The following is a 22,118-nucleotide window of genomic DNA, read 5'->3' as shown; positions in this document are numbered from 1 at the left end:
GTGAGAAGCTGCTGGCCAAAGTAAAGGTTCGTTGGTAGGGTTCAGTTATTTCTCAGTGACTGTTCTGAACTGAGCTAAGACAACTCCACAAAGACAGCACTTGTGGGATTGTGTGGATCACTTGTGAAATGCACAGGTAATATTTGTGAAGGGAGTGTGGCCTGCCTTCTGCAGTCAACAAGTATCAGAGATCATACATAGTTGAATGGTAGTGGATCATGAGGTTTGATAGGTTTATATTCTGTTGATTTGGTGCAGATTATTAATCCAGGTAAAGTAAGACCTTGTAGACAAATGGGAATTGAGTAACATGATAATTTTACGTTTTGGGTAAGGTACTTTACCAAGATGTTGTTAGTTTATTAACTCATTAAATCCAATTTCCAAAGACAGTGTAAAAGGGCTTTATTCCATAATTTCAAAGGTGGAAGTCTGCACTGTAGGCATGGAGGCTACATTACTGGTATTGGCTGCCATAACATATGCAGTCTCCTGCCATAAAACTTAAAACATATCTCAATATTATTTGTTAATTAGTGCTGTTGAATTTGGCACAATAATGAGATTAAAAGGATTTCTTTTTCAAAGCTAATCTGTATCTATATAATTAAACATACAAACTAAGATACTTTTTATATATTTCTGCTGCAGTTCATGAATTGGGTTTCAGTGACTTGTGAAATTTGGCAGAAAGCTGCTGCTGGTGGCAGCTGAGCAGAAACATTTAGAGTAGAGACTGGCTGGAGCACTTCACACCGAGAAAGAAGGATCAATATTTGAAAAGTGGTGAAAAGTTGCTCAGGAACAGGCTCATTTGTCACTGCTCAGTGCAATTTAAAGTTTATAGTCTTGACTACGTTAGGACTTAATATTCCTACTCCCTTACTGCACTTACAATGAAAATCTGTGTGGAGTTACTAAACTGGTGTTGATTCCCTGTGGGTTTATTTCGGTAAAAGTCTGCATGACAGACCTGCTTTCTCAAGGCTGATGAGGTGCTGTCATGTTTTCACCGGATCCAATTAAACCAATCTGGTTCTGGTTTCCTAAGTGGGAGCTGGGGGGTGAAAAAGAGGAGGGGGATATTGAGTGCAAGAACAGCAACACCCAAGCCAATTTTTTTTCTCCCTGCTTGTAACTAAATTAATATGGATAAGATATAGAACATGCAGCTTCAAGGGTGAGACCTAGTTATAGCAATATTGTACATGTCACCAGTGCAGAGAAATAAGGATCATTGGAAGGGAATTAGAAATAATCACTTGATTTGGAATGTAAATTCTAATTCAGCATTTATTTGATTTATCATCTTGTTCTCAAGTTGATTTGTTACTCTTATCATTGTTTGCATTCTGAATGAAAAGTAATAAAAGGCAAGTTGTTTTGATTTTGTAGTTATTAGCTGAAATGCATCTCTAATCCAGAACCTCTAATCCAGAGCCTGGGATTTTCAAAAGGGTGTTTGCATTGAGTACTTGGGTGAAGTCAGTCGCATTTATGGTAAAGTGTGATCATGGTGGTTGAACACTGAACAGCTGTGTTGCTGGTCAGAGCAGGAGTGAAGTATCCTGTGGGACATCTGACAGGGATTAGAACAGGCAGAACATACTGATGTTCATCCAGCATGTCTTGTTCTGATGGGAAAAAAATTATGGGTCTTGGTGATAATCAGGTATGATAATCTGTTGTCTAACAGTTGTGGAAAAACTGCTTCTCCAAGCACCATCCTAAGGATTTCATTGAGTAATATTTGAAAAAAAGAATATGAGCTAACGGGTTGTCAGTACCTCTTCCAGTCTTACCTTGACTTTTTGTTCCTATTTGTCTGTTCTGATTACTGATGAAATGTGTGCCTGCTCTGATCTGTATTGTGACAGTGTGCAGGCTGGTGATAATAAGACCTTGGCTGTAATCATAGCTACAACAATGCATACAGTGCCTCAAGATCCTTTCTGTAATGCCTTGTCTAGTGGTGTACTTGTGTTCTGCTTCTTTCCACAGAGAAGGAGAGAAAATGGAATTGAGAAATATTTTTCTCCAAACTGCTTTGTATGGTACTTTAAACAGACTCAGTATCCTACGGCAATTGAAAGTATAGCATGCCCTCCTGTTGGGTGACAAAGGACTGCAAGTTTGGTCAGCTGTTTGAGAGATCTCATTAAAGAAGCTGAATCTGAGCTTCTTTTGAAACTAGGATGATATGTTCATGGTGCCACCTGGTCACTGGAGATGAAATGGCAATGGAAAAGCTGTTGTAGTCCTTTAATAGCATGTTTCAAAGAAGCTTAATTTGTGATAGGAGATAGTAACAAACCTGTTTTTTTCTGGAATTGTGAATGATGTAATGCTTTCTTCTGTACACATTGTTCTTTTTCTTAAAGCACTTCTGTGTGGCAAAAGGTTGTTCCATCTAGGAAAAGCCATAGTGAGGGTCATCCTGTTGGAAGGTTGAATTGCATTTTAATTTCTCAGTCCTTGATGCTTCCCATGCTCTCTAGCACATAGTGTCCCAAGCAACCTCTTTTGCTGGAATTTAGTTTCCTAACATACAGATTTCTTGTTCTTATGATTTCTGCTTATAGATTTTTTGTGTAATATAAAAATGAAATAAATTTTGCTAGCTGGTATGATAACTTTGAAAATACAGTGGCAAATAACTGTTATATTTTCCAGCTCGAGAAGTCCAGAGTCACGGTAAGGTGCCAAATTACTATGTTCTTGTACTGTGATTTGTATCTGAAATGTAACTTGTCTCTAATACTTTGCAAGTTGTGCTATACCGTATTTTAGTGCCAGCATCAAGGAATATCTTAACTAGCATAAATAATTCAGAATATATTTCTTTAAATTAAAATTGACTTAGGACATGTAAGCTTGGTAATTGCAAAATTATTACAATGACAGCAATATGTTAATTTTCCCTGTATTAATTCAAAAATAGTCCATTTCTCAGTGATCATACACAAATGTAAGCATTCTTTTGGTGAGTAGTTCCAATCTAGCAGTAAGCTCTGATCATGAAAACTAAAATGAACCTTAAAACAGCATGCACAAATGCTACTGAAAAAAGTCAAGGGAAAAACCTCAGAAAATTTGTCTTCTTAATGACAAGCATTGAATTGCTGCAGCTTGAATGTTATACATTCTCCATTTAAAGTTGTTTTCTTGTGTTTTCCAGAGCTCTATTGGCTGGTGGAGGCTTTTCTACATGGACTTACCGGCAAGGCTATGATGTCAGTATTCCTGTTTACAGCCCGTTGTCAGGAGAAGTAGATCTGCCAGAAAGAGGACCAGGGTAAAGTAATCTCCATGAATTGGGCAAAGTATATTCAATATCATGTTTGGTATTGTTGATATAAAATATAAATATAGCTACTACTTTTATGGTGAGCTTGGGCAATTTTGCAAGAGTTGTTTTTAACAGCTCTTGCTATGAAAATACAAGATGCTTCCAATGCTGATGGTTCCAGTGCTGGTGTCTTGGCTCATCTGTCAATGTAGCTATGAATTGAAGGGAGTTTTTTAGTGATTCAGTTTTTCCCACACCGGAAACTGAACTGTAAAATATGACAGCAAGACAGTGTTTTTGGTAGAATTAGGTTCAATATTTCCAGTGAGCTAGTGAGGTATTCTGGATATAAATAAAAGTAGTTGCTAATATGTTTGGTTTCTTTGAAGGGGCAGTAATTCAAAACAGTATAGATTCCCTAATAAATGATCACTTCAGACAGTTTATTTAAGGCTACTTAAAAGCAAAGTAATGGCAAAAGACACTATTGCAATGATAAAAGTGTGCTGTACCTGTGACTTTAAAGAGATAGAATATCCTGAGTTGGAAGGGACCCACAGAGATCAACTCCTGGCCCTGCACAGGACATCCCTAAGAGTCACACCATGTGCCTGAGATTATTGTCCAAGCACTTCTTGAACTCTGTCAGGCTCGGTGCCATGACCACATCTCTGGCGAGCCTGTTCCAATGTCCAGCCACCCTCTGGGTGAAGAACCTTCTCCTAATATCTAATCTAAACTTCTCCTGACACAACTTCAGCCCATTCCCTTGGGTTCTGTTGCTGGTCACCAGAGAGAAGCTATCGGTGCTTTTCCCTCTCTGCTTCCACCTCATGAGGAAGCTGCAGACAGTAGTAAGGTCTCCTCTCAGTCTCCTCTTTTCCAGGCTGAACAAGCAAAGTGACCTCACCTGCTCCTTGTAAGACTTGCCATCTAGGCTCTTTACCTTCATATATCTCCTTTAGACTAATGGCTTTATAACTTTCATATATTGTGGAGCCCTAAACTGCACACGGGACTCTAGATAAGGCTGCACCAGTGCAGAGCAGAGCAGGACAATCTGCTCTGTTGACCGGGTGCTGATGCTTTGCCTGATGCTCCCCAGGACAGAGCTGGCCCTCCTGGCTGCCAGGGCACTGCTAGCTCGTATTCAGTTTACCATGATCCAGGATATCGAGGTCCTTTTCCACATCACTGCTCTCCAGTCTCTCTTCCCCAGTCTGTATGTACATTCAAAGTTGCTCCCTTCCTTTTGCAGAACCCTGCACTTGCCCTTGTTGAACGTTATGTTGGTGATTGCCCAGCCCTCTAGTTTGCCAAGATCTCTCTGTAGGACCTCTATTCCTTCAAGAGAGTCAACAGCTTCTTCCAGTTCTCTGTCATCTGCAAACTTACTTAATATTCCTTCCAGCCCTGCATCCAGGTAATTTATGAAGATGTAGAAGAGCACTGGGCCTAAGATGGAGCCCTGCAGAACCCCACTAGTGACAGCTCACCAGTCTGATGTTTACCCCATTCACTATAACTCTTTGTGCCTGACCTGTGGTTATCTCATGAAAAAGAAAAATAAGAACTGATTTGATTATGGGAATACATACATCCAGAGCTTTTTTTAAAGTAGTAGAGTAAGACATAAACAAAAACAACACAACCCCCTCTTCCTCAAACCCTGTAACTGGAGGTAAAGCAAGACAATTGGGAAATAAAGCACTAAGTTTATCAAAGAATATAATTAGCTATTGAAATGAGCTACCCTGGAAATTGGTGATTTCTCTAATCCATTCAGGTCTTCAGAACAACAGTAGGCAGAAGGCTGGAAGACATGTTTTAATTGATTATGGAAGGCTGCTCTTTTAATATTTTGTAAATCTTTTAGTTACACAGCTGAAAGTGTTCCACTTTAACAAGGTCTTACCTCTGTTATGGTTTAAAAGATGGGCAGACTGAGGCAGTGGGATCAGTGATGTGTCCGCTCACGTAGATCAAGTTTAGAAATGCAGAAACTTTAGGCCTTTTTTTTTCTGACAGCATTTTGTATAGAATATGAATTTTCAAAGTTGAAAACTGTGATGGAAAGAGTGCAGCCTCTATCAGACACAAAAAGTTTTGGTCTTAGGCTTCAGTTGTCTTTTCTGGTAAGGTCAATGCTCTTGCTGTTGCTCTGGGCTTCTCCCGAGTGTAATACTGCAGTCAGTTGGAACAAACTTGTGCAGCAGTGGTTTACTCTGCTCCTTTCTGTTCCTGCTTGTGATGCTCCTGGACCAGGCCAATGTTGGGACATCTGGTTGCATCCCAACTGAGTCTTCTTAGGTCTCAAGTGTTACTGCATTCTGACACAGAGTGAAAGCACAGTTGTTGTTTCTGTTTGGAAAGCATGAATGTGATTATAGGCTTCAGCATCTATAGAACCAGCTGTAAAGAGAGATACAGTCATATTGTTCATGTCCATGTAGACAGCTAAACGCTGTGTTTCGTTTTGAGTTGGTAAGAGACATGAACCTGGTGTGCAGTGAAGGTGTTGGAGCTTTCATTTTCTCAAAAATTTTTTTTTTGGGTGAAGAGCAGACTGGTCTCCAGAGTACCATCTAGTGGCCAGTTAGCGTTACTAGTGAGACACATTCACAGCTTTGTGCAGGAGTCGCAGGACAAGGACACACCGCTCAGAATTCAGGCTTGCTTGAGATGAACTATTACATCCCACAGTGCTACTGTATTGTTTCTTGGGAGATGGGATTTCTTTTTTAGCAAGATTTCATAGCTAGATTTTGAGTGTCATAGAATGAGGACAGTTTCAAGGCAAAATTTGGTTTTAAACATATACACAAATAAACCTACATACTTTTTGGCTGGTTTTAGGCATTTATTATCATTCATCTGCATCATTATTTCCTTTTTTTAAGGCTTTTTACCGAGCTGAACTGAAGGAGTTTGATTTACTTGCCTTTTTAATTGGATTGCTTAAAATCTACCTCTGCTAGAAATATATATTCTGTAGAGCTGCTGGTAGCAAGTTGGTAGCAGCTGGAGGCTTGGGATAAAGAATGTTTAAAAAAATATTATGCAAGTCTCATCTGTTAATTGGAGCAACTAAAGTGACCAGCATGAAAATGAGTAGAAGAGGTGAGAAGAGCAGCAGGAGAGGTCTGACTTTATAAAGTGTGTGTGTTTGTGTGTGTTTTCAGAGCTGTAAATTAAAGATAGCATCATATGGAGTAAAACTGGAATCCTAAGTGCAGGCCTCATGCTTCCTGTGTTCTTTTGGCAGCACGAGAGCAATCACTCTCTGTGTGTTCCTTTCAATGGGGAGTGGTGGAGCAGTCTGACTTAGCTGGCCTGTTTAAAAGAGAAATCCAAGTAGACGAATATAACAATTATATGACTTGCTATTTTCCAATATTGACATAACTTTTTAAAGCGGCAAGTGCCTAATTTGAGCCTGTATTCCTGTGTGGTTTACCTTCTGTGTTAATTAGTGTTTTTAAACACTTCAATGTCAAGGCACATTTTAAATATTCATGATTTTGGAACATGGTAGGAGTTGACAGTGAAACGTTACCTTTATGTTACCCAACAAGGAGAGAACTGAACCACAGTTAAAAAGGATGGACTTGTCCTGTTGCTGCTGTCACCATATCAAGACTAAATAAGCTAAATACTAAATACTGAATTGTCAGTTCAGCATTTTTTTCAATCAAAATTCATGAGAAAATAGAGGAGAAACTTGCAGCAATATTCAGTGTCCTATCAACTTTGTTTTAGTACACAAGCACCACACAGAAATACAAACAATACTGGCATCAGTAGCAGGCTATTTTAATATGTAGCTAAATAATGTTTATTTCAGTTTATAATAGAGATTATAATAAATATATATAGTGTGTATATATATATATATAGTATTATATATAGTATTATATATATAATATAGTGCCTATTCTAATGTAATAAGCACGCTTTCCAAATGCAAATTTATTCAGAATTGCATATAGTGTTGAGCTGCTTACTATGTCAGATTTAATTGTATTGCACCATTACCATTCCCAGCCTTGTCTGAAAATACAGTCTTGTCAGTGTGTCCATATTTAGTTAATTCTGTTCTGGTTTTCCAGGATGGAAGAAATTGTGTTTTAGAGCATCTTGGAAGTAAACTCCCAGTGCTGTCAGGTAACCCTGCTGTGGTTTTTCAGTCCTCGCAGGTATTTCATTCTGTCATCTCAAATGGCTCTGCACCCAGAATACCAGTCTGAGTTGGAAGCTCTTCAGGCTGAGAATGGGGAATCAGTGTTGATCCTAGACAAATGTACAAATCTGTCAGATGGGGTCCCTGCTGTTCGCAAACGCTGTTACAAGAATCAAGTCTTTGATTATCCTCAAGTGCTTCAGGTAAGGATGTCTCTCCTGAAAAGTTCTCTTTACTTTGGTATCTGTGTTAGCTGTGGTGCTGTTCCTGTTTAGCACTGTGTTTTAGTTTCAAAATTTTTCATAGAATTTTTTATCTCCCTTACTAACACAGAGGTTTGGGAGCTAAAGTCCAGCCCCCCACTACCTGCTCCCAGAACCAGTTAGCAAAGGGATGGGATAGCTTTGCATTCCAACTTAATTAATGGCTGGGGAGAGGATTGGGGGAGGGTGGGGTAAGGGGACAGAGGTTTTTCTGTGATTTTGCAACACTTCTCTGGCTGCCGTGTGTGCCAGCCACTGTTTGCTGGGCTGGTGGAAGCACTTGGAGGGAGCTCCTCTGGTTCGGCCTCCCGACTGCGGGCTCCCTGTTCCGTGTTTTCGGAGAGAGCAGTTGCTGCTACCTGGATTTGCTACAGACTCCTTGAGGGCAATTCAGAGGAATTGCTAATCCCCCACCCCCCAGTGCTTTTGGAAAAAGGATGAGGACAGCGTCTTTACACTGCCCACAGGAAAGGTTTCAGCCTGTCCATGTGGCCGCCATTCCCATGTGAGTTTTTTGGAACCAGCACCTCTCCCTGCCCCACCTTTGCCTCCAGAGCCTGTGAGTGACTTTCGCGGCTGCTGCCTCCTGAGACACAGCATCGCCTCCCGCTGTCTGTAAATACAACTGCACCGAAGGGATGGAGATAGGACTGGATTTGTTGGAAAGTTTTGGTTACGGTGTTGCTGTTTCTTCTGTTCTGGTTTTGGTTATATATATATATATATATGTGTGTGTAGTAAAGAACTGTTATTCTTTTCTGTATATTTTCTGATTAAAGTGTCTAAATTTCCAAGGTTGTGGTAGTTTTTGGGAAGAGGTCTGCTTCCTAGTCCAAGCAGACATCTTAGTTTTCTTTTAGACTAAGGCACACTGGTAGTGTACTTCCTTGTATTTAATTAACTTGCTGGCTGTATTTTGAATTGCATAATTTGTTATGTTAGCTTGAATACTATATCCTGTTTTTATCCGTATTTTTAAGAGGGCCAGAAACTATATAATCAAACTACACTGCAATTTGCAAACACTGCTTGTGTATAACAACTTGATGAGATAGGTCATGGTGGTCCAGTAACACAAGATAATGTCATGAAAACATAAAAAATTCCATGAAGATACTGCCAAATTCAGCAGCAATATGAGGAGAAACTTTTTGGAGGCCATACAAAACTGCTGACTTCAAAATTGGGGAGGAACATTGGAATCTACAGCTTTCAAAATAGCTGGTAAAAGGACCTTCAGTAAGCATGAATTTGGAATTGATTTCTTACATATGACAGTCCAGGCCTTGAAAGATGCAGCTTGGAGTGGAAGATGGCTCTGTCAACTGGACAGAGGGTTAAAGTGAACTTTAAAGAGCTTATGTGTGGATGTATTAAGGCAAAAAAAGGCTGTTATGTTAAGGAGAGTTAGTCAGATTACCTTTTTTATATGTAGCTTAGTAGTTAATTCATACCAAAGTATCAGTATAGATATGACAGACTGAGCTAGAAGGCTTGTCAGCATGCAGCTATGAAAACATCTAGGTGAAATGTGTTTCATGGCCTTGGCTCAATTTCCAGAGGCCTTTTGATGTGTCAGTGAAGATAAAACTAGATAGTGTTCTCAGACCCCTGTGTCTCTTGGCAATTCACTAACAGAGAGGTGCTTTGGCATGCAGTGTGGTAAAGTGAGTTATGCCACAGGCCACTGTGCTCTGTCTGCGGCCACCAGCATATAATCTGTCTTTGAACTTCAGCAAATGATGGTAAAATAACAAACAAACTGAGGAAAGGCAAAGTTTCCACCCCTCCTGTTATGTTTTGTAGGAAATATATTTAAAATTCCTTGTGGAGGAGGAGGAGAGGGAGGAAAGGGTCACTCTGAGTTCTAAACTTTGAGTAAAAAAAAAATACTTTGCTTTATTTCTTTAAATACAGGCTGGATTGCTAAAGGATAGCAAGTCAGGGAATCTATATCTATATCTTGCTATATATGATTTTATAACTCAGAAGAGAGCTGGCACATGCCGAGATTGTTAAAATACTTTCCTTTGCAGAGCCCTGCATTTCCCTTTGGAATGTCTGGCTGATAACAGTGGTGATGAGAGGAGATGTATTTATAGTAACCTTTGTCTAGACAGGAAAAATGGTTATCTGGGCAGATGAGCATGTGTGTCCACATCTGTGCTTTTTTTTTTCTCTCCCAGACCTTACTAGAGTCTCTTCCACCTGCCTCTGTGTGATCTAGTGAGTCAATGGTTAAAATGTGTGTTCATTCTCTCAGCTCCTTCCATTCCCCACACCCTTCTTTTCCTGTCTAAGAGTGGGGGAAGGGGGGCTTTGATCCAAGTTCAGCCTTTCCAGTACTGCCTTTACATACTTCTTACTAGACAGACTCATGGGCTTGTGTACTGTTAATGCTTCCTGTTTGCAGTCTTCTCTTAGATGAGATTTTCAAGGCTTTAAGTATTGTGGGTATGAAGACAGGTCTTATGATTGCAGTAGGAAACAAATGAAGAGCCAGCAAACCCTGTGGTATTTCCTAGTTCCATTTTGATGTTTTGCTGCCCTACTGAGCCTCCTGGCTCCTTTCCTTCAGGCCATGGAACACAAGCTGGAAAGATGTTTTCTTATCTGTGGGAGCCCCTGTATGAACTTTACAATTTTTCTTTCTTAAACTTAGGGATAATACTGACTTGGGATTTTTCCTTGTTGTGTAGTTAACTCTACTAGCATTTACTTTGCAATCTTGAATCTGTAGCAAGATTCCTCAGTGCCAGTGAGAATTAAAGTCCCTATTTACAGAGCGAGTGTGGCATAGTCAAGAAATCTTCTCTGCTGCAGTTTAAACTCATGGCATTTTATCTTGTGTGTAGTTGATGTAAGTGGATTATGTTCTTCCTTTTTGCAACTTTTTTAATCTTTGGAGCTCCCTTCTTCTGTCCTCACCCCTTCAGAATAAGTAGTATTGATGTAGTCAATCCTTCCTTTACTTGCCATTGGAAGAGCACTGCCCAAGACTGAACGCTGCTCTGTCTGAAGTCTGTTGTTACTGGGAACAGTGAGTGAATCCTTCAGGTCTCTGATACTTCTTTTTTCACCTGTGGGTGGAGCGGTTTGTTTTTTCTTTAGAACAGCATTGCTGTCACATGAATACCTTTTCTTTGCCTATTTTTTTGTAGGAAATGTCCTCTTCTGAAAAGCCAAATTCTAGCCAATTACTTCATGCCTTATGTTTGTGCAGTTTGTTATTTTTATCTAAGTGTTGAATCTCATACGTATTGGTATTTTTTAGTTGCCTTATCCATATAATGTCAAAGCCTAGTCCTGCAATCCTTTATACCTGCTAATCCTACAAAATTGTGTCAGATCTAATAGGTATTGTCTTAATTCTGCTACTCAATTAACTAAAGGACACATTGAATGCTGTTGCACTTAGGAAAGATTATTTGGTCCATCACTGTTTCACCTGTGAGCCATTGCTAACTGCTTTATACTTGAAGTTCTGTGACTGTAATTTATATAACTGTAAAGCCTATGAGGGTTTTATCTAACCCCTTGTTTTTTCATTTGCTTCTGAAAATTCTATCAAAGATGTCAAATGACTTTTAAACTTGAGATATGCAACCTGTCACTTCCCTCCTACATTACCTTATAACACAAGAAAATTAAGTTGGCTTTGTACAGTTTGAACTCAAATAAATTCATATTAATTGTTACTCATCTTGTTATGCCAAACTTTTGAAGTATTTTAACCTTATTTTTCTCTTTGAGTTTCCTCAGTTATAATTCTGAGGTTGTCATTATAATAAATAGAATTGTCCCACTAGTTGATTTCTCATCCCTCCACTTATAATGTTTTTATTACTAGATGTATACTTATTTTGAAATGGCTAATAATACTGGATATATTGATTGCACAGAGCAAGCCAGTTTTCTTTTTGACTTCTTTCTTTTACAAGAGGGAGAGCAGGAAAACATACTGCATATATACATACACACACATGGTGCAGATCTAACATTTCTTTTTTTCCTCATCTTTGTGTTGGATGCCATTTGTTGACAGGAGTCTACGTTCTGTGTTGTTCTGCGTGGAGCCCGCCTAGGACAGGCTGTGTTAAGTGATGTTCTTCAAGCTGGCTGTGTCCCGGTCATCATTGCTGACTCCTACATTTTACCTTTCTCTGAGGTTCTGGACTGGAAGAGGTCTGTACTCTCACTGTTGTATATCATACCAATGCATAAGATACTTCACTGCCTTCAGTGATATGAGTAAAATCTGTGTGATAAGTGAAGTGTACTGGGTGTTAGAGAATAGAGAGTAAGATACACAGTCTTTACCCTTGATGTATTATGTATGAAAAATAGGACAAGAAAACAAATGAGACGAATATGACAGAGGATTTGATTATCCTGTAGCCAGTCGTATTTTTTCTAAAACAGATTTGCTGTAGTATCTTGTGCCTGAGTTAAATGAGGACTGGTCTCCTTTCAGGCTCTTTTAAGGAAAGTACATACTAACTATTGCATCACAGAAATGTAAATTCTCTATATTGCATCACGATTCCCAAGTTCATCTGAGATGACAAGGTATAATTATATTGTAGCTGAATACACTGTGTTTGGAGCTTGGATTATTTTTCTGTGCATGCCCTATGCCCTGTTATGTGATCTTGGGATAATACATATAAAAATTACTAGTTTGTATATATAACACTGTATATGCTATTGCTGTTTGGTCACACCAAATGTTTCTGCTGACAGCAAGTCACCAGCAATCCACAGATGAGAATTCAGGATTTCTGGGTCTCTGTCTCTTCCACAGTTATTAGATTGTCTAGACAGATCAGTCTACAGACTGACGACATTATATGTGGACAGACTGGCTGGTGTTGTGGAGGGACTGCTGAGACAAGACTGCTTCTTTCTGCTCATGTCTTTTGAATATGACTTACTAGAATAGGAGAAGATTCTGTGTTGGAAAAGCAGTTGACATCTTTTAATGTAGAATTTCTTCTCATCTTGCACTTTGTTTTCTGTTTTTTGCTTGTAGGGCCTCTGTTGTCATCCCTGAAGAAAAGATGCCTGAAATGTACAGTATTCTGCAGAGTATCCCCCAGCGACAGATTGAAGAGATGCAAAGACAGGTACAATAATCTAGTGTGTTAAAATTATTTTCTTTTATTTACAGTTGGAGTGTAGCTCCATATACCTACATTGCTCTGAAAGCTGTTGGAGTGCAGAAACATCCACTGTACACTCATGTTAATATTTTGATTATTCGACCCTGTTCTTTCTTTATGTTAAACATTTGCATTCATCATCACTTTTCAGTGGGATAGAAGCTCTTTCTGAATGTAAGTGTACTGTCTACCAACATATATTAAGATATTTCTGATGAATTCACAGTGTATATTTGTTTCTTTATTCTACATGGTATTTAAATTGTATATTAAAGAAGTTCCGGAGTCTATCTTTATCTCAAGAGAAGCTTTGGTTAGTACATAAATGTTAATCATTCAAAGTGTGAGGGAAGCATTATGTCCAAAATGTTTTAAATATTAATTCCTCTGAGAGGGAGATTTTACTTATTTGGTGACTGGAAGAGCTGAGGCCATGAACTGTCCAAACGTGTGAATGAAGCCTGTGTCAGCTGGATATATAGGAAATGTCTCCTAGTTTGCTCCAGTTGATGCTGATTCCTGTTCATTAGCTTTGCTATTATGGACTCTGTGCTCATCAATTTCTTTAATTCTAAAGCTCACACAGAAGGAGCAAGCTCAGCAATGAGGACTGTTAGCCATATATTAGGATTTTCACAAACTGTGAAATTTTGCTGTGAGATTAGGGCGTAGTATTCAAGCACATGGTTCTTTTGCTGATTGGAATATATAGATTATATTTTCAGGCCAGCAAAGAAGATACTAACATATATTGTACACTTGTAGCTAGGATATTTCATGCTTGACATCTTATTGTACCTGAGCATATGTTGCTGGAAGGTCAAAGATGCTTCTTGTTGCCTCAGTTCCTCATCAGGAAAAACACAGAGGAAGTAAGAGCAAGGTATGTAATGAAAAAGTTAACTGTGTGATCTCAGGTGACTTTTAAAGATGTATGGAATTTCTGTAGTCAAATATCCGCAAGAATCATGAAGTCATATTTCTGAAATTCACTTACCCAGCCTTAGTGACAAAGCCATCTTTTGTGTGGTCCTTGCAAAAAGTGAACCAAGACATGATTTTTCATGATGTAGCTGACAATACTCTAGTTATTTCTACTTAGGCAGTGCTAAAAGCTGCACGGTGTATATTAATACTGATATGTGGGGAGAATATGGACTCCCAAATTTAGAAGTAAATGTCTTTCACACCTGAATTCTGTTGCCAGCTTCACTTCATTCTGTGTACAGCGTCTGCAAATACCACAGCAGCCATCAGGGGTCTCCTTTCTCTTAAGTGCCTTCACTCAAATGAACCATTTTGGTGGGGCCTGCTGACAGCACCAACGTGCCTCCAGAAAAGGCAGGTGAAGAAGTAGCTTCGGTGTTACAGCTCCCAGAGATGTGATTTTGCTTTAGAGATGTTAACACTAGGAGTTTTGCATAACAAAACTTAAAAAACTGGCATTAGTAGTCTGTTAAAGTGTGGGTTAATTTTTTTGTTGTCCATTTTATTAATAACATAAAATCATCATTTCAGGATATTGTTCTCCATCTATGGAGAATGCACTGGATGTTATGGGCAGTCTGTAAAAAATCAAGGAAGCAAAATGAAAACAAACAAGTGAACCCCTTAAACAGTCACAGTAACTCCATTAATTCAGAAGATGTATAAATTATTTATGTTGTCTGTAACTCCATAAATTTAAATTAAAGCAGAAGATATTTTAATAATAATAATGCAATTATAGTCTGTCTGGAGTGAATTGTGTTGGATTATAAATGGTTTGCAGTAGTCATTGTCATTGGTTCAAAGCATCACCGAACATCATTGGCAAATGTGATTCTGTTAACCAAAGGCGTGAAATATATTTTTCTAAAGCTTCTGCTCACATCGTGTTGCTTTTGTTGAAGACATAGTTGTGTGTTTTGATAGTGAAATTAACAGGATGAAGTCACAAGGTCTGTCTTTCATTTTTGTGAATTTATTTCTGTGTGTTTCATAAGGATACTTAAAACGTGTTATCCGGACATGTCATGCCCTGTCAGCCTTATTTACAAGGCAAAGTCCCAGTATATGCGTCTGTGAAATTCCCTTGCTGATACATGGTTCTGAGTACTTGCTATCTAACTTGGTGAAAAGTACTTAGTGACTGATACCGTGAGGACTACCAGTAACCTAATTGCTTTTCCTCATTGGTAAATATGCACTACTACTCCACTTGTGCTACAAATTTTTGTTTCCTTCCTCCTCATCAGTCTCACAGTAGGGAGCAGTTGCACACTTGCTGTTTTTCAGTGTAAATGATTTGGGAAACTATCCTAGGACTTTCTGGCTAGACAGAACATCATCTCGGTTTTTTTCAGTGTCTTTCACTTCAGCAACAATGCCCAGGAATTCATGAATAAAGATTTGCATAATGAGGCTAAAGTGATTGAAGAGAGGATTTCAAGTTGGGATGAACCTCTTGAGGAAACTGGTGTTAAGGGTAGATCAGAGGCAACGTGAATTTGTCACAAGTGCTCTATTTTGTTTTTTGGGCAAGGAATTACTAGAATGACTCAAATTATAGCTATTTATGGAATGAGTCTGCAGACGAACTGGCGTGACTTATAGATTACATCTGAAAATATGTATATCAGTTTTTCATGCTGCTTAGCCATGGAAGGACAACAAAAGCTTAGAAATATTCTAGTTTTACAACTAAGCCACATTTCTCAATATTTAGGCTGCTTTCTTTTGGCCCTTCGAGGGTGAATAACTTGATATACAGTATTTTGATGCTCGTTTTTTTCAAGTGGAAAAGGATTGACTGACACTGGTCTTTTGGTATATTTGTTTTTTTCCAGTCCATTCTAGTTTTCAAATGAGCATTGCTCTTAGTGAGATGGAAACATAGATTGTTAGATCACAATGGTTATGTTCTTTCATGTTTTTATATTGCAGAACACTTGAGGTTTGATATAACAGTTACAAAAAGATGGGTCCACAACTGATGTTAAAATGGGGAAAATGTGATCTTTGCACAGAGCTTTTACTAAAATTAGTATGAAAACTGTTTTACATCTCACTGTTTCCTTTGTGGTTAGGCTGTGTTTAGGTTCTATTTCAGAAACAGGTTTTGTTGCACAAAAGAATTCCACTAGGGGAGACAATATATTTTTGATAAAGACTTGTGAAATGTGTTGTGCCAGTACCTACCAATTAATGTACTTTTTCAGTAAATTAAGAAAACAGCTGACATACAGAGTTGAGATCAGTTGACATGTATGATTGAGGTCATCATGTTTCTTGGTAAATAGAACAAATCCTTGCTTAAAATTTCCCCTGGTTTCTAGTAGCCTGAAGTATGCATTCATCATACCTATCAGACTTTCTAGGTCTTATTACCTTTGTGGAAGTGAAGCCTTGCTGTCCAGTTGCATTGGTTTCGGTGGTTGTGTTATGATATAATCCTTATCCTTAGTTGGAAAACACCGTACTTAAAACAAGTATTGTTGTAAATCTTAGCTTGCCAATTTTCTTTGTTGATTGGGTACTCTTTTTGCTGTATTTTATTACAGTTGATTCTCTGGAGATCATGCATCAAGGTTAACATGTCAACAAAAACATATATACATACACAAATATATACTTATATGTAATTTTTTTTAAGTTGAACTATGTTGTCTGCTCTTAATGTGTAAAATTCTCTCTACGCGTATAGTTTGCTTTGTTTCTGGAGGTACTTCTAGCCATACATCTGCTGGAGAAGAAAGGAAAGCTCTTAAAGAGAAGTCATTACATTTAAATTATATAAGAACCCATATTTGAAAATATTTTCTTACAGTTTGTACACCTATCATGGGCATCGTGCAATACTGTCATGCAGAAGATTAAATACAGGTGTTTAGGTTTTGGATGTATCATCTGCTAGGATTTGTGACTGGTATAACCTGAGTTGTGATTTTCTATAACCCAGTTTTATATTGCTCAGTTGTTTTATTAGACAGAACATAGTATAAACTGGGAAAGAGGTTTATTGGTTTGAGCAGAGCTGATGTTGGGAAATGAGAATTAGTTCTACTGTCCTGCATTATACCTGATTGCATTGAAATCTCTGGAGATTAACTGTATTATGCTTTTATTGTTCATACTTGCAGAACATTTTGCTCTCAACAATTCCTGGTTCAGTCTTTTCTGTCCTCACAAAAGGGAGTAGTTTCTGTGCTTGTAGCCCAGTTTACACTGTTGTAAAAAATTCTGCATATTTTCAATACTACACATACAGCTTTATGTCCCTGAAAACTGTAGACTAGCGTGTGATGGCTCTTATAAACTGCAGTGTTTTGACCATCAAAACCAGCCTCTGTGAGTTGATCTGATAAAATTAATAGCAGTCTGGATGAAATTTATGTATCTCTGGGATTGCTGTCTTGTCTGTTTTCTGCAGTAATGTTGTCATTCTCATTTTCTTTGAAGCTTCCTTGAACCATCCCCCCTCTCACAAATAGTTCCATATGGAGTCTGAAACACTGGCAGAAGTGCCCAGAGGCAAGTCGATAAGCAGCTCAGCTGCACAGCTACTGATCCAGCAGACTTGATGCTGCATCTTTATGCTTTTATTTTCTCTGCATCTCTAACCAGCATCCAGGTAATAGCAAAGTTCTAGAAGTGGATGGACAAGAAATAGAAGTAAATGTAATAGACTTGTATGACAGAGAGTAAAATCTGCAATTTTGTCTTGATTCTGAAGAGTGAAATAGGTAAAGGAAAAAAAGCAAAACAAAACTGCTGGTATCACCTTGTCCCATGTCTTATATAGTTTCCCTTGCAACACTGTTTTTTCCTAAAGTTTTGATTTGAAAGCCTGTTAGTGTCTGGAAACATGTTTCAGCAGTGTAGTTGATGTATAAATGTCTCTGACCAGTATGAAAGTTTTCCTCTGCTCATGTCTCAGGCTTTGTGCCTTTTTCCTTCTCTTTTTGTGAGATGACTGTCTAGCTGAATATATAGTCATCTTGTAAATAGTTTTTCTCACTTAATAGCAATGTACTTAGAAGTCTTTTAACAAGGCTTATTAAGTCATAGGATCAGAATATGGGAATGGGAATAGAATATCAGAATGGGAATAGAAGGGTTACTCCTCTGTTTATTCAGGCTTTCTTTCCCACTGAATATATTTTAGATAAGGAGTTTATTTTCAAAAGCAGGGTTAGTATTCCTGTTCCTTTTTTACCTTATAATACTCGCCATCTCCAGGAAATAAAACTCCTGAATTAATATGTTCTGGAAGACTGGGTGATTTTGTGTGCTGTGATGGTACAAGAATGACGAGCAAGTGTTCTTGAGTGTGGGAATTCTTTTCATCCTGGTTTCCTAGGGAAACAAGGGTATGATCACATACAGTGTGCATTCTGATTTTAATTCTGATTTCTGTTGCTGCCCAATTTCAACCAAACTTATAGAGAAGTGGAGATGTTGGAAATAAGAAATTCCATAGGGAAAATTTCCAGCTTGAGCTAACAGCCCTAGAAAAACCACTTGCATTTACCCATTATGAATGATCTGCTTTGGGAAAGGTTTTATTTGCAACTGGCACACCTTAGGCCACAGAAATCCAGGTACAGCATGACCAAATGATAAAGTGACAAATTCAGTTCAGTGTACAGAGGAAGGGGTATATATGTGATTTAAAACAGCCTTCCCATAGGCAGTTATGGACTCTCAACTAGCTGCAAGCACCTGGAAGAGAATTCTTAGAGCTATAATAGTTAATGTGAGAGTATAAATTCCATGGTCAGTTATAGTAAAAAACCAAAAACAACACCACCAAAACCAAACAAACAAATGCCCAATAGAAAAAAAAACAACCCAAAAAACCAAAGACTTTTTAGAAAAAAAGGTAGGGAACAAGATGGAAAATACTGAGCCACCATATATTTCTGTTGTATGATTGCATCGTGAATACAGTTTGCAGTTATGGTTCTCTCATCTTAAAAAAGATATAATAAAACAAGTGTGATCAGAAGTTTCAAGAGAAGAGTGATTAAATAACCTAACACTCTTCATCTTGAAAATGAACAATTGGCAGTAAGATGAAGCAAAAAATTAATACAGAATTATAAAAAGGTCATGAATGATATGACTGTACATTGTCATAATACAATTTCATTTGGTGTTTCATAGGACTTGTGTTATTTGGAATATGATCTAAAAAAAAGGAGATGATCTTCTCACAAAACTAGTACATGGTCTGTGAAAATCACTGCTGTATCATTTTTTGTGAGTAAAGAGGTTTTATTGGCATAAAGGCCAAATGAAGAAATCCAGAGAAGAAAAATCTGTCAGAGATGAATGCAAAGATACACCCTCTGGCTTAGGAGGTCCTGCATTGCAGAGTTCTGAAAGCTGGAGAGTACTTTGGGGAAGTGGCTTATGCCTGCTTGTCTGTGGGAGGGGAGTTCCTAAGGTACCTGCTGCAGAGTACTGTCAGAATATGGAAGCAGAAGGCCATTTGGTCAGACCTGGTGCAGGCAGAGTGAGTCAACTTCAGAACTTGGGCTTACAGAAGACCTTGGTATTGCCTTGTGGAATAACCTTGTCAGATCAGGAGTGTTTTTTAAAATGGCTGCCAAACACAGTGAATGAATATTGACTGTGATGTATAGTTTCCTCCTTTGGGTAATGAGTAATTCATTTTCCTGAAGCCCTACAAGGTATTCTCTCAAATAGTGGCCATGCAGCATTCTTGCTTAAAGTTTGAGATATGCACAACCTCTTGTGTTTTCAGCATGTATGGACAATTAAAAGCTAGAAAGGGATGTAAACACAGTGTAAAAAATGTGGATAGAAAACATGTACTTTGCAATGTTTGTTCCCACAGTCAGAATACCTGGACAAACTGTTGTGGTTTTTGTAGTGCACATCCCATGTGCCTCAGCCCTGACCTGAAGAAAAGTTCAGACTCCAGGTCAAACAGAGCTGAAGACACATGCATAAATCAATGACTTGTTTTAGTGCCACGTTAAAACAACATGAGTGGCTGGCTTTTCTGACCCCTCCTCCCTTTCATTTAATGTGCTTCTTTGGCTCTTCTTTAAAGAGGGCTCTGCAGAGTAATTTCAACTCTTATCAGCTTGGTGACAGCTATATGAGCCTTTCTGCTGACTCCAGGCAATCCCTGCCAGCGTGTGAAACATCCCATTCTTGCAGAGAAATGGTCTTGGATAGAGTTAAAGCAAATGGGTGGTGGAGTTTTCCTGTGGGTGGTGCAGCTTACATAAAAGAGATGGGATTCAGTTCTTGTTAACCAATTAAACAGAAATCCATTTCAATATCTGGACACTAGAAGCTCTTTCAGCATAGTTAGATTTTTACAAGTCCTTTTAATGTGAATATTAAACTTACAGTTGCAGTTCTTACCCTGACAGGGGATGGCTTCTGTCTTGAGGTTCCTTAGGTGCATCGTTATCAAATTTAGGCGAACTTTCATCTGTCTGCCATTTGTAGCATTTTCAGGAGTGCAACTGCAGAGACTAACCCTGCCTTAATCCTCCCAGAGTGCTTCAGTGGAGCGCTGGGTCCCCTATAAATGTCAGGCCTGGACAATTTGCCATCTTATCAGAGGCAGTGAAGTTAGTTCCAGGCCTCTCACCCCTCCCCCAGAGGAAAGATTTGTTGCTGCAAACAGCTAAGGAAAGAGAAAACTTTTTCCTGGCCTACTGCCAGGATCACCATGGGAGTTGTAGAATCCTTGGCATTTATATATGAGCCTTTCATTGCTCCCACTCTCTTCATTTGTTGCAGAGAGTATCCTTATCCTAGATTTCTTTTCTTGTCTGTCCTGCCTTTCTGCTTTTCAAAATGAAGAAAATTGTCTTCATGGCATCTCTGAGAAAGAGCTCCAAAATTTGAGACCAATCAGCACCTTAGTGAATAATTTTTGTAGCATACAGTTGGGCTGCTTTTGTATCTATGTTGACAGTGTCTAAACAACAAAAGGTTGAGCTTCATTATTAAGAGGAAAATTATGCTATCTTAAGACAATTTTTTTGTTTGTTTTTAAAATGAGATTTTAGGAGACTGTATTTTAAGAGTCTACATCTTGTTGCACAGTGGATTTTCGGTACTTACACTTTGCAGATTGCTTATGCACAGCTTGCATAGACTTCAGATCAACCCAGATGACCCAAAAATTGGAAAGGCATGTACTTTTAGAATATTTGAAAATATTCCATCATGCATATGAAACAGTTATGTGCACACAAGTGGATGATTAAGGTTATCTCCTGGTGTTCTACTCTTTCATTGTTCCTCTGCTTTCCCTCTGCTCCTGGTTAGTGTGTGCCACATCACATTTCTTTATCAAATCCGCTTGCTCCATTTACCCTCTTTCATTATAGAAAGTGTTACAACTTCAGCATTTATCTATGTAGCATAAATACACTGCATTGCTGTAGTAATTTGCATGTGAGTCTATTCAATAGTGGTAGTAAATAACACCGAGATCTTGTATCCATTTTACTGATGAGTAGATAAATACATAAATAACTTGCACAAGGTCAAATAATATTATTAATAATAGAATTTAGAAATCCTGGATCCTGTTTTGATGATTAAATCAAATGTATCTTACAACACAGTAGGAATGTTGGTCTTTTAAATCAGAAAGATTTTACATGCTCTGTAGAAACAGTCTGCTGCCAGTTAATCTTAAGACAGCTTTTCTTTTAATGTTTGTCTGTAAATTATGCACATATATCCAGAAGTTTCTTAGATGCCTGTATATGGGAAAATTATGTATCTTTGTTGCAAATTGAATAGAAGGCTATTTTAGGAATATACTGTAATGCCCTTTGGCTTGCAAATGGTGTAATTTGTATCTAGGGGTTGGCTTCTTCCTTTCCCTTTTGCCACATTTTTTTTTCATTAATGACCATTTTAATTGCTCTTTATAAATTAAAATGGCACCTGCATTGTCTTTGACTACTTACTCTATCCTGGTGACTTAAGTCTGTACAGATGCTCTGGAGAAGAGGATTACAGAGACTACTAAGGGTGGAGTAGGGAATCATGGATAGAAGTTTTCAGATTATTGTTAAAATTAAGAAATACAGTTTCCTGCAACCAGACTCAGCTGGTAGTGGAATTCTGTTCCCATGGGATCCACAGAGTATTTCATCTCTTTTCCCCCACACGGCACAGTCTATCATAAATATGCTTCCCCACACTGTAGCAAACAAAAGCAAAAAATATCAATGGTG

At 38.3% G+C, this 22,118-nt stretch overlaps 1 protein-coding gene across 3 annotated transcripts in view; it reads left to right on the top strand.

Moving 5' to 3' along the window:
- Positions 1–22,118, top strand: part of EXT2 (exostosin glycosyltransferase 2) — a 79,915-nt gene that overhangs the window by 5,155 nt on the left and 52,642 nt on the right. For all 3 annotated transcript variants that reach the window (XM_071558630.1, XM_071558629.1, XM_071558628.1), the window contains exons 4-7: positions 3,179–3,295; positions 7,477–7,672; positions 11,778–11,917; positions 12,765–12,858. In XM_071558630.1, the coding sequence (XP_071414731.1) occupies positions 3,179–3,295; positions 7,477–7,672; positions 11,778–11,917; positions 12,765–12,858 (547 nt within the window). The remainder of the gene's footprint in view (positions 1–3,178; positions 3,296–7,476; positions 7,673–11,777; positions 11,918–12,764; positions 12,859–22,118) is intronic.

This window comes from Pithys albifrons, chromosome 6 (assembly GCF_047495875.1).
Source record: "Pithys albifrons albifrons isolate INPA30051 chromosome 6, PitAlb_v1, whole genome shotgun sequence".
NCBI classification, from domain to species: Eukaryota; Metazoa; Chordata; class Aves; order Passeriformes; family Thamnophilidae; genus Pithys; species Pithys albifrons.
Note: the sequence above shows the minus strand (reverse complement) of the source record. Positions and strands in the feature narration are given on the sequence as shown.